The 12090-nt window shown below is 49.2% G+C and overlaps 4 protein-coding genes across 4 annotated transcripts; 1 reads left to right on the top strand and 3 right to left on the bottom strand.

Moving 5' to 3' along the window:
- Position 1: 1 nt before the first annotated feature.
- Positions 2–1395, bottom strand: BO87DRAFT_374049 (60S ribosomal protein uL4). The gene is made up of 3 exons (XM_025622702.1): positions 1166–1395; positions 938–1088; positions 2–879 (listed from the first exon to the last, which is right to left on the bottom strand). The coding sequence occupies exons 1-3, from the start codon at positions 1242–1244 to the stop codon at positions 117–119; spliced, it is 993 nt and encodes a 330-aa protein (XP_025482482.1). The 5' UTR covers positions 1245–1395; the 3' UTR covers positions 2–116.
- A 646-nt stretch (positions 1396–2041) lies between these two features.
- Positions 2042–3836, bottom strand: BO87DRAFT_218947 (lytic polysaccharide monooxygenase AA11 family protein). The gene is made up of 2 exons (XM_025618673.1): positions 3678–3836; positions 2042–3484 (listed from the first exon to the last, which is right to left on the bottom strand). The coding sequence occupies exon 2, from the start codon at positions 3375–3377 to the stop codon at positions 2160–2162; it is 1218 nt and encodes a 405-aa protein (XP_025482483.1). The 5' UTR covers positions 3378–3484; positions 3678–3836; the 3' UTR covers positions 2042–2159.
- A 3333-nt stretch (positions 3837–7169) lies between these two features.
- On the bottom strand, positions 7170–8544 carry BO87DRAFT_456721 (aromatic compound dioxygenase). The gene is made up of 7 exons (XM_025628746.1): positions 8239–8544; positions 8003–8128; positions 7827–7922; positions 7536–7752; positions 7384–7463; positions 7284–7329; positions 7170–7224 (listed from the first exon to the last, which is right to left on the bottom strand). Exons 1-7 carry the CDS (start codon positions 8524–8526, stop codon positions 7193–7195), a joined length of 885 nt encoding a protein of 294 aa, XP_025482484.1. The 5' UTR covers positions 8527–8544; the 3' UTR covers positions 7170–7192.
- Positions 8545–9832: 1288 nt separating this feature from the next.
- BO87DRAFT_328956 (tyrosinase family protein) lies at positions 9833–11951 on the top strand. Its single transcript, XM_025620242.1, has 3 exons — positions 9833–10436; positions 10485–10680; positions 10745–11951. Exons 1-3 carry the CDS (start codon positions 10228–10230, stop codon positions 11546–11548), a joined length of 1209 nt encoding a protein of 402 aa, XP_025482485.1. The 5' UTR covers positions 9833–10227; the 3' UTR covers positions 11549–11951.
- Positions 11952–12090: the final 139 nt, after the last annotated feature.

The raw sequence follows: 12090 nt of genomic DNA on the forward strand, positions 1-12090 counted from the left end.
CTGAAAAAAACTACTAATTCATTATGGGTATTGCGAACCTGTTCATTGGTGCTACCTTTTAAACCGAAAACAATCTCATATCATACCTTCCCAGCGTGAAACCCCGGACCACTAACTTACGCCTCGTAGAGGGTGTTGAGGAAGTCCTTGGAAGCGCGCTCGGGCTTGGCAGACTCAACGGTCTGCTGGCCGAGCTTCTCCTTGGAGAAAGCAGCAGCGTAAGGGTTGAGACGGAGCATGACCTGCTTGTTGCGGAGAGGGTTCTTCTTCTGGATGTTGGTGCGCTTGGTGCGAGCCTCACCCTTGGGGGCACGGAGGACGGACTGGATCTCAGAAGAGTTGATGAGACGGGCCAGGTCGGCGTTGGCAACAACGTTCTGGGGGAGGAGGTAGTCCTTCTTGAGGGCGGAGGCGGTGGTGGTGGTGCCGTAGACCTTGTCGAGGGCCTCGAAAGCAGCGGAGGACCAGACGATGAAGCGACCGAGGTGACCACCGGGGGCGAGCTGGAGGAGGTTGAGGGAGAAGACGGAGGAGGTCTCAACACCGGGGATGTTGCGGAAGGCACGGACAAGGTCCTTGCCATCAACCTCGGGGTTGTAGACAACCAGAGGACCGCGGCGCTGGCGGAAGCGGCGGTTCCTCAGCTTACCCTTACCGGCACGCATCTTGCGGGACTTCTGGACCTTGACGAGGTCGGCACCGGCACCGACAGCCTGGAGGAGGGCAACGGCGGCCTTGGTCTTGGTAACAGCGGAGTTCTCGAAGGTCTTGGAGTCAACGACCAGAGGGACCTCAGGAACGTTGGCAACGCGGTGACCGCGAGCGAACAGAAGAGAAGGAACGGAAGAAGCAGCGAGGGCAGAGGCAGTAGCGAAACGTCTAAATAACAGCCGTTAGTTCCTCTCCTTCTGCCTCATCGGTCGGAATCTCATCATACCTCTGGCCAACGTTGACCTTCTGGTGCCACTTGCGCCAGACCTTGGTAGGGGCGAACATACGACCGGAACGGCACTGGTTACCGAAAGCGGCCTGACCGGCACGGTGAGTACCACCACCGGAGACACGGGGGATACGAGCGACAGCGCGACCTGAAGTTATTCACATCCATCAGTCATCCCAATTCCCCTTCAAATTCTTGGCATTTTCTTCAAATTTGTGCACATACCGGTACCCCAGGACTCAGCAGAGGTCTGTTCACCAGCCTTCTCGCTCACAGCGTAGGGCTGTCTCTTGTTCTTGGCCATACCGGTGTGCACCTGCCTGTAAATCGAAATCCGTCAGCCATCGAATTTCCTCCGCTTTCTCATTCTTTCTCCCAGCGAGTCGAATTTTCGTCGTAAAAGGCTGAAACATACTGGACAACATCAAGACGGATGGGGGAGGCGAAAACAGCCGGGAGGGGGTAGGTAGCCCCCGTGGGCTTGCCATCAGCGCCGGCGATGGTGACGGTAGGACGAGACGCCATTTTTGTCGACGGTAAGGTGGTCGTTGTCGTCGTTCGAGGTTGGAGATCGAGCATCTCAAGATGAGCGCGCAAATTTTCGCTTAGTCTCACCCGCCCGTCGTGGGTGCGGCAAAGCCCTAGCCCTGTTGCCGTTTTGGGTGGCAGTTGATGCCTGAGGCGTAACTGATCTTATCGATATGGGGAACCGCGGTTATACCTTAGGTGCTTGGATCTACCCTTTATACATGCGGTTTCTCTTAGTCTCTTCTGGGGTCTATGTAGTCTCGCGGAGAATGTTGAGAGCGATACCAAAACACTACCAAGTACATCATATAACATTATCTAATGTGATTAAATTGAGGATTTTTTTTTCGTTGATGTCAAGTCCAGCCATCCAAAGTCTTGTCTGTCAAGTTATCGCCACAAGAGATCAGCCGACGCCCAGAACATGTCTGAGTCGTAACTAGGGCATGCAGTTACACTCTACAAGTCTACAACTTCGATTACTGAAAAAAAAAAGTCCTACAGTTTAAAACGGTAAATATCGTTGGCCAACGTTAATTTCATTTAGGATCCTCTCTACTGCAAATGGTACGAGAAGGTAAACAGGAAATCTCAAAAGGGTCCGAGCACCACGCCTTGTGCAAGGAAACGAATGTAAGTCTCGATCGGTATGGGCTAGCCACCCGGATCACATTTTTCAATCACTCCACATTTAAGCGTGCACATGTCCACCGTGAGCGTGGCGTCTGGCGCGGCCCTCCCTAACGGTACGGGGCTTCAACTTGATGGCGGAAATGGCCAAGTTGGAGCTCTGTCCAGCAGTGCACTGGGTACCGGCAGCCACATTCTGAACAGCAGTCCACTGGCCGTTGGCGCAACGCTGGAAAGAGGAGCCATTGATGCAGTTCCACTCGCCCTCCACGCTGCAAGATCCAGAGAGCGCACCAGAGCTGGAGCTGGAGCTTGCACTGGAGCTAGAGCTAGGTTGAGGGCTGGAGACAGAGTTGGAGCCAGAACCAGAGCTGGAGCCGCTGCTGCCAGAGCTGGGTGCAGGAGTGTTCGCAACCGCAGGAGCAGTGTAGGTGGCAGCCGGGGCAGAAGTAACAACAGCAGCGGCCGAAGAACTGGCGGAGCCAGAGCCGGAACCAGAGCTGGAGCCAGATCCAGAGTAGGAGCCAGTGCTGCTATCACCAGCGGCAGCGAAAGTGGGAGTACCGGTACAGGCGGCGGCGCCAGCGGAAGCCAGGTTGCTAGGCTCGCCGTTGTATTGGATGTCGTCACCGGGCTGCGGGAATCGGATGTCGACACCTTCGGAGGTGGTGCAGCCGTTGACGTTGGCGACAAACATGGGAGGGAAGGTGGAAGAGCGCTTCTCGACATCGCGCTTTTCCTCAACATCGGATCGCTTAGAAGAAGAAGCGCTCTGGACCTCGAGGGGTGCACAGTTCATGTACATTTCACGATTTCCAATGCGGTTGAACCAAGTCCAGGCGAGCGTGTACTTGCCGGGGCTAATGCCGTCCGGAATGGTGTAGTTGAACTTGGTAGGATCGGCCATGGAAGCACCACCGGAAAGGTTTCCGTCCACGTTGGCGGGGCAGCCACCTTCGATAGACTTGATGACCATCCATTCGGAGTCCTTGGTAGGCTGCAGATCGGTGGTCAGACTGACTTGGCAGGAGCCACCACCATGGGTGGCGGAACCCTCAAAGGTCAAAGGCATGCTCTCCCCGATCTGGGCGGTATTCCACTCGCTGACCTCGTAGGTGTTGGAGCGCAGCTTGCAAGGAAAGTCGCTGCCATCGGCTGCCAGAGGCGAGTTGTTGAGGGTATCCTTTCCATAGGGAATGGGCTCAGTCATGATCATGTGTGCTTCAACGGCCGAGATGCCCAAAAGAGCAGCGGCCGTAAGAATCGACTTGGAAAACATGGTGAAGGAGCGTCGTTTTTGTTTTGCACTATTCGACAGCTAAAGGAGTGTTTGAAGTTCTGACCGTACCAGACGAGACAGAACAGATGGTTGCGTTAAGCAAAAGTCTAGTGCAGATGGATTAGCTATGAAGGAGAGAAATGAAGGGAAATGATGAAGTTGTAGGTTTATATGAGATCATGCATGATTCGTTGGTAAGAGGCATAGGAGCAAGAGACGGTGATACCCGTATAGCTGAAGTAGTATATGGCCAAGGATGTGTAGAGGGGCACAAGGTTATGGGAGACAATGAACATGTACCCGGGAAAATACCAGGATAAGGCGAGATGACAATACCTTTGTAGAACCGAATGGAAGGTGAGCTTGTCCCAATGTTGACTTTGTCTAGTCGAAACAGGCCTTTGTCACGAACTGTGATACCACTGGACAAGGATAGCTTCAGTTCTTAGGAAATAGAAGGGAAGGTCGGAGTCTGCCGCAGGCACACAACGAAGATCTGAATAAAATCAAAAAGGAGTGTCGAAAGAAAGCAGGACTAGCCTGGTGATAGTAGGACTGTCGAACAGTGTAGAACGAAGAAAGGACTGAACGCTCCAGCGTGGTTGAAGAAGAGAAAGAAGAAAAAGGATCAACACTGGCATCCCCTGGGGGGTGTTATATACTTATGATTTGGACTGTTTGAGAACGCCATGACGGTGAATCAGGGTACCCAGGAGACTGGACGGAATGAGACAGACTGTTAGTAGGCGCGCACCGAAAGTCAAGATGCGTGTGAGTGGGGAGGGGGGGGGAAGATTGACAGACAGACAGTGAATTGGGTTGGGTTGCATGTCGAGTCGTGGGACACATAGTTTTGGGAGTGCAGATGGACCCTGAGTGGTCCCTGGCGAAAGGGACTCCATAGTCCAGAAGATGAAACAAACCCGCAGCGGAACCTGGGACTTCGGCTAGCGACGCATTACTGTGTTTACTGAGTAGATAGAAGAGACTCAGTATTACCCCTGCCAGCCCATCCGTCGCACCATCAGCCCGGCCCGTCACTTCATTGGCTGGGCCCAAGGCGGTTGGCGCCGGCATTTGCCAATCAACGCCTGCAGGTCGCGGATTCGCTCTGATTGATCGGCTTGCAACTAAAAGTAAAAAGTATCATCCGCCAGCCTACTACTCCATAGTTAGACAACGTTGTCCGACCGGTCATCTTGCCCTTTCCACATCTTCCGATCATTCTTTCTGCTCGGCGAATGAGCCTTCAAAGTTCGCCATTCGGCTTGGTCAACTGTGACCCGCTCACTGACCGAAGCTCCCCCTGCCCTTACATTGCAGCCTTTGCGGAAGCTGAAGCCGACGTGGGGCGATGGACACAGCCTCGCAGCCACTGAGCAAAGATGTGTATTTCTATGACTCTTTCCAAAAGGCAGCAGCGAATTGTGAGTCCAGGCGAAACAAAATTTCCTTTTTTTTCGCCTCTACCAAGATCCCAACATTCCATACGCACGAAGGACTGTGAAGAAGTTCGTTCTCCTGTCATCATTCCAGTTCTCATCAACCGGTGGCTGTCATTATCAGGCTCAACGAAACCCCATTGTAAGAGATGGCGTGGGCGAGATCATTCCTGGGACACCTCATTCGAACACAGAAAAACTCAACTAAGCATACATCTCCATCTCCAAGATGATCCTTCAGCCCAATCCCAAGCTCCCCCAGGCAATTCCTTCCACCCAGCCATGAGCGCGTGTGCCGACTTGGCGCTTCGGTGGCGAACCAAATGCCCGTCCCTGTCTTACCGGTGAAAATCTTATTGCATCCCGCTGCCTCGTATAGAGCAAAGCATACTACATTACACCAACTCACGCCCTTTTTTTTTTCCGGTCCAGAAAAAGAAAACAAAATCCTCCGTATGCAAGTGGCAGGGAATGTTGGCAATCCTCAGCCGCCGACTTTCGACCCAACCAAGATACAAGTAAACATCCAACCTCCTGCACCATGGTTCAGATCATGATCCCCGCATGGACGGACCCTGTCGGCGCAAAAGTTTGGTCGGATCGGTGGGGTTCTTTTACCCTCCCACCGTTTCTTTCACCAAGTCGGAGGGCGGCTGGCTCCGTGATTTAATTGCTACACGTTAATGCCGGTTACTGGATTCTTCGTTGCTGGGATCATGGATCAAAGGAGCACGTAAACGCGCTGCGAGTCAACAATTTCTTTGTGCGATAGCCGCCCACTGTATGCGCCATGTGGATTCGATGCATCATTGGTTACACATGACTACCAATAGTAGCAGATAGTATGCGCGATATATTTAGGTAAGAGTTGGTCCTGAGAAACCTGCATAGATCAGGTCAGGCACACCAAAACATAAACCAATAAAAGGGATGGATTAGTTACTATATGTTGTCCTATGACGTCGTCTGTCGCCTTCAGTACTTTTTCTTCCTAATTTACTCAAAATCTATACCACCTCAAAAGAGACCTATCTACTCAACACACAACTCCAGCTACACTCATCTACACAATCACAAAAATCACCAAGCATGTGATTCCAATAATTACTACTAATCACCTTCCAAACCCAGCAATAGTCAACCCCACAACAAACTATTAATCACATCACAAAAACTTGGCAAATTAAACCCATCATCCCATCATCATCAAAACACGAACCGGACCCATCGAAAAAGAATAATTTTCTACTACTATTCTTCACAGACCTTAGATCGTAAGTAGTACAAAGTACTACGTACTAGCTCCGGAAGCCCCGAAACGATTTCGGCAGTTTCGAGAATCATCAAGATTGAAATTGCGGGGGGTGGGTGTAGTTGGTCAGAGAAATCAATCTGAAACAGAGAAGGCGGCGGGAGATCGCGACTGTCAGCTAAGCGAAGGGGTTGATACTACTCCATAATCTCAATGAATTATATGATAAAGAGAAATTTATTATTATTCGATGGTCTGAAAATTGAGTCAGTAAATTAAATTATCAATTGACAGATGCAATAATATTGTTGCCTACCTAGTTGATAAATATTTGTTTTGTTGGCGGTGATATTAAGATTGCAGTGGATATGATATGGGTTGATAAAATTATTTATGATGATAATGAATACTACTCTACTATAATTGACTTTGGGGATAGGTGGGACAGTCTGTGTGTAACTACGATCGCAGTAATTTAACGTGCAGTAAAATCTGTTTAGTATTGTCTGACTACCTATTATGTGATATAATAATAATAATATAGAAGAATGTTGGCGATTACTATACGGATAGTAGTCCTAAGTCTTCAGTTGCAAAACGTTGTTGTTGACTGGGGCCGGGCTGGTTCGGGCCACAACCATCTGACAGTGGATACACAAGGGGATCATCATCGGTAATGAAGGTGGATCGAACTCCTGGCTTAGTCTTTGGAACATTGTCTAGACCCTTCTTGTTCTTCTTCTTCTGCCTTGTGCAGAGTTGTGTTGGGGATGCTGGCTAATGATTGATTGCCTTGGACCCTCATCTAAGCAAGTATGTTGCCACTTTACAGGGCGGGGAGTATTATTGAGGGAATTATTTGCCGCATATCGATGTCTAGACATTTTCTTTGCTAATAGATATCTTGCTAATTTGAGAAATGCTCACAGTTTGGTAGTTAAAGGAGGAAAATATTAGGAATGCCAAGCTGTGAGTGTCTAGAGATATGGCATGAGTTTTCCGAGATAAGTCCGTAGACAGGTTCAATTCCGTTCACTCTACACAATAAGTCTGTCTCTATGCAATCTATGGGAAATATACTAATAACGTATATACAATCTTACTTGATATCTTGGATTATGCTAGTTACCTCCACCGGTTGGGATAGTGGGATCTAGGATACGCGTTTAGCCAACACGATCTCACTTAATGCCGGAAAATACCACGACTTACTCGGATCTTCGGTGGTTCCATTATGGATTGCGGTCGTATCAATGCCCTGAAGATTATTAACAACATCCTGGTATGAATAAATGAGTGGCTCTCCACTTACCAATGTAATATACCCAAGGACTCCATCCCTATAATCCTGACCATCTAGTGGCTCCGTATCCATGATAGCCATGGCCCCCGCTGTTAATCAGACCACAGCATCAGCATCCCAACAGGAAATTAAACTGAAACCCAGATTTCATATATGCTTACTCAACGATTCCTCATAATAAACCCCATCCTCTGACACTGGTTTCCGCTGAATCTGGGTGTGATGGGAATACGGAGGGACTGCCATGATCTCTGTGGCCACATCTTCGTTGACAAACAACTGGGCCGTATTGACGGTTCTGCCTGCACCGATGGTGCCATTGCTGGTTATACTCCAGTTTGTGTGCACTTGCACGTGAATGTGAATGGCACGATTGGTCTGGGAATTTCATAGTCAGCTTGCTTGGGGTTGACTTTGTCATAGCTGAACCATGAGTGTGTGTGCATGCTCACATAAAACCCAGGGAATATCGAGGTGAAGCTGGTCACGCCTTTCTCATCGGTGGGCCACATGCCCCGAAGCCAGGTTGTATCGTCCGTTGCTAGGAACTTTTGTTGCCCTTTATGTCAGATATTTTCTGTGCCAGAGCCAGATTGACGGACTGAAAGGTGGGGAGGGATAGTATTACCGAGACATCACTCATGCCGCTATCTGCGTCAATTTGCGTACCAGTGCTTTCAAAGTACTGCTCAGGAAACGAGATATCTGGATTCAAGCTAGTGAAGGAACTATACGATCCAGTGGCGTTGCAGTGCTATACCAGGGTCAGAAGAATTTCATCTAGATACTCTTTTCCTTTCTTCTGTGCGAAGAATGGCGTAGAAGAGAATCATCAAGAAAGATGTGGTGTGGGGATGAACGCACCCAAACATCCACCAATGCATCCGTCAAGGGCTCGCAGGTATGGATATCCATGAGGCCAATGTCCATGACGAAGGGTACCCCAATTTGATCCTCTACAATATCCTGGCGCAGAGTCTGACTCCGCGGATAAACATAGGGTCCCGGGCTAGTTTCCGGCGTGAGAATGCAGGTGTCATTCTTCAAGAAATCGTACTCGGGAGCCTCAGCTGTGATAGTGTAAGTCGTGGTGCCAACATCGTCGGATAGCGAAAGTGCCCGTCGGCGCATTGCATGCCGGTTCCTCTTCATAAGGCCGACCGTGTCGGAGCACCTTTTTGCCACGGCTCCGCGCCGGGCCAACTGCACGGCATCGGGTTGGGAATGTGGTCCCGGATGGGCTGTTGCACAAGGCATGTTACCAACTTGCTTATCAAATGTTGTAATCTGGGGAACCACTGACCCTGCACAACGGTTGATAGTAAGAAGGTGGAGCCCAACAACAAGAACTTCATAATGGTGACAATGTTGCAGGTTGGGTTGGTACAGAAAATAGCCCTTGAGACTTTCCTACAGGGTTTTTAGTATCTTGCCTACGGGGGGTTACGATCTTGTTAATAGTAGTTATATATCCAGTGACACTTTGGTCCTAATTTTGAAGCTGGACGATCATTATCCCCATTGCGCAGTGGCAAGCATCAAGAAGAATGAGGATCCATGGAAGTTGGCATTCTGGAAGAGTTGATCTGCAAGGATCTCATGGGAAAGTAAACCCATGATCATGCCGATCATGCTACACGGTTCTTCATTGTGACACTCATGTCATATTCGGTTGCTTTCCTGTTTCTTATCACCCGCGTAGTGGCGCCTTGCATTCTCGAATGTAAAAGATGGGCTCTATCTGAACCTTAAGTGTTGGGAATCACTGCTTTCAATCGTCTCTTGTCACATCTGGTGCATGCATCGAGATCCTCCTGGGAAAGACCTAGGGCCACCATTGGCCATGCCATGCCTCTCTTAAAAGTTAGTATCTCCATTTGCGTATGATTGCCGCGTGTATAGCACATAAACGTATCCCGTCTTATCCCGTCTCTGTAATCGTTGCTGGCCCCGTGCATACCGTTCGTGACTGGCTTCGTGTTCAATAATCTGTGACTCTGATCCAACCCTCACACATGCCCTTTATCTCGTCTTTGAGCTAGAATGGTACGAATAGCGACCTGTTCTTCCAAATGCTCACTGTCGGGCTTGTATCATTTGGATCTTTTGGCAACTGCTTCGGGCTCGAAAGTCCCCTGAAAGTGCGCGGTCACAAAGGTCCCAGGTACTGATATTAAGTTTGATGCCGTCGTTATTTATGGATGTGAGATGCTTTATCCCTACACCAGGGCCATGTGATCTTTGAGCATCATAACCAAAAGGCCTTGGATGCAGAGATCGGAAACCTCGGAAGTTCCGCGAGGACCGTGGGGGGAAAGAAGTATATGCAGAAGACACCAACTAGAACTACGTTACGGGGCGATTCGATTAGTCAGGAAGCAACACACAACCACACCACCCAACCAACCCATCCTTCTTCATCCCCCCTTCATTCCTTGTTCATTCTTTACTACGACCCCTTGCTTCGATATGCGCCGTCCAATTCACGCAGGCCTGCTGTGCTGTCCCTATGGCACAGCGTGTCCGATCGCATGAATTCTATATGGTTGATGCCATGATGAGAGCAGTCGTCAACCCTGGTACAACTTCCACGAATTTTAATGATAATTCAGAGCAGATAAGCAACCCAAAAAAAGGGATCGCCGCATTCGGTAGTAGGTGGATGCATTCTGATCTGTGGGTCTTTGGTTTTTAACCCAGCTACCGTCTCTTCGTTGCCACAAGGCTGATAAGAGAAATGACTGAGGAATTGTACTCCGACCGCAATATCCGAGCCTATATATTTCAATCTTGGCCCTACAAGGAGTATTGTAATCAATATGAAGCAGCTCCAGATCTCTCTTGCCGGCACTCATGCACTGCAACTGGCTGAAACTGGTGTATGTGTTCTACTGGCCATCGGCTTGGGCTCTTTACAACCAGTCGACTGGTTTCCCCGAACAGGATATCGACAATGGTGTTGCATTGCAGCAGGTTGCCAATATTTCCCTGGGGAACATGAAGCTTGAGTCTCTGGCAACCAATGGCTGCCGCTTTGAAGACGCCCAAATCCGCAGAGAATGGTAGGTTCATCCTGCGCAAGACGCATCTGGCCCTTGCTATCGGTTAAGGCCACCATCTCACGTCCAGGGTAGGCGCAGCTTGTCTCTAGCTGCAAGGAAAGAATTCACCGATGCTATCGTCTGCTTGCAGAGTCTTCCTGCAAATATTTCGGCAGAAGAAAAGGAGACCTTCCAGGGAGTACAAACTCGGTATGATGAGTTCGTAGCTACCCATATAAATCTGACGGAACACATCCATGTGACGGTTGGTAAAAGTTCGTTGAAAAATAAAAAAGTCGAATCCATATCGCTGAAACGTTATCTTGTAGGCTGATTTTCTCGCCTGGCATCGGTTCTTTCTTTATGCATTTGAAAATGCGCTACGATTTGAGTGCAACTATACAGGCACTCTTCCCTACTGGGAATGGGGACTTGATGCGGAGAACCCCCAGAGCTCTGTCCTCTTCAATGGTGACCCATACAGTATGGGGACTAATGGGGTAGACATGAACCGAACAAGCATCTACTGGGAATCTCAAAACATGAGCATTCCAGCCGGGACTGGGGGTGGGTGCGTATATGGGGGTCCTTTCTCCAATTACACAGTGCACATGGGCCCTATTGATGCTCCTGGAGAGCAGCCAGTCCAATACAACTTGGAGTATAATCCGCGCTGCTTATCGCGAGATGTGAACCCCACCATCTCACAAATGTCAATCTCCTTCCGAAACACTACGAAACTGATCCTCTCGTACGATACGATTGATTGGTTCCAAGGCGTCATGCAAGCAGACCAACGCTTCACTGATCCCACAGCTCCTTTCAGTTACGGGGTTCATGGTGGAGGACATCTTACTGTTGGAAGCGTCTTGGCAGACATTGATACCAGCCCGGCCGAGCCGATGTTCTGGCTTCACCATGCACAGATCGACCGTGTCTGGACAATCTGGCAAGGACTAGATCCGGCGAAGAGAAGAAAAGCGATCTGGGGCACTTCAACCCGAGGCGATAACCCGCCTTCTGCAAACATGACGTTAGACGATGTGCTTGATTTTGGGTTTATTTCTCAACCGCTGAAGTTTGCCGATCTGATGAACCCTCTGTCTGGACCGTTCTGCTACTACTACGCATAGCCGATAAAGTTTAAATTTTTGGATCTTGGAAATAAGTAACATATAACGCCGACAGAAGTTAAATTTATCATCTTCGCTGGAAAAGAAAAACCGGGATAAGTCATTGATGTATGAAGCCGATCGGCCTGAAGTCAACTTCTACCGGCGCGTTGTCAACTCTAAGCAGACACCCATCGTTTGCGGCAGTTGCGGGGAGGCAAAGTGGATCATCAAGATCTCAATTCCCCAAAACATCACGGCAAGAAAATTGAATTGAATTGGGGTTACATCGACTGACGGCGCTCCCGATCCAATCTCCTTTCTACTGGAAAAGATTTCCTCAGCGATACATAATAATTTGTGTTACTCTTCAGATCCGGGCGCATCCAAGTCTATTCTTAGCGGCTACAATATGTAACTCTACAACTACAACCCCAGTCTGTCGCTTAATATAACCAGAGAAAAGAAAAAAAAAAAAAAAAAAAAAACCCCCAGCAACCAAGGTCTCAGATGCACAATCCGTCTGACACTAATTTCCCCGTCAACATGTCTTCGCGCATCGA

Source organism: Aspergillus neoniger, assembly GCF_003184625.1.
Source record: "Aspergillus neoniger CBS 115656 unplaced genomic scaffold BO87scaffold_7, whole genome shotgun sequence".
Lineage (NCBI taxonomy): Eukaryota > Fungi > Ascomycota > Eurotiomycetes > Eurotiales > Aspergillaceae > Aspergillus > Aspergillus neoniger.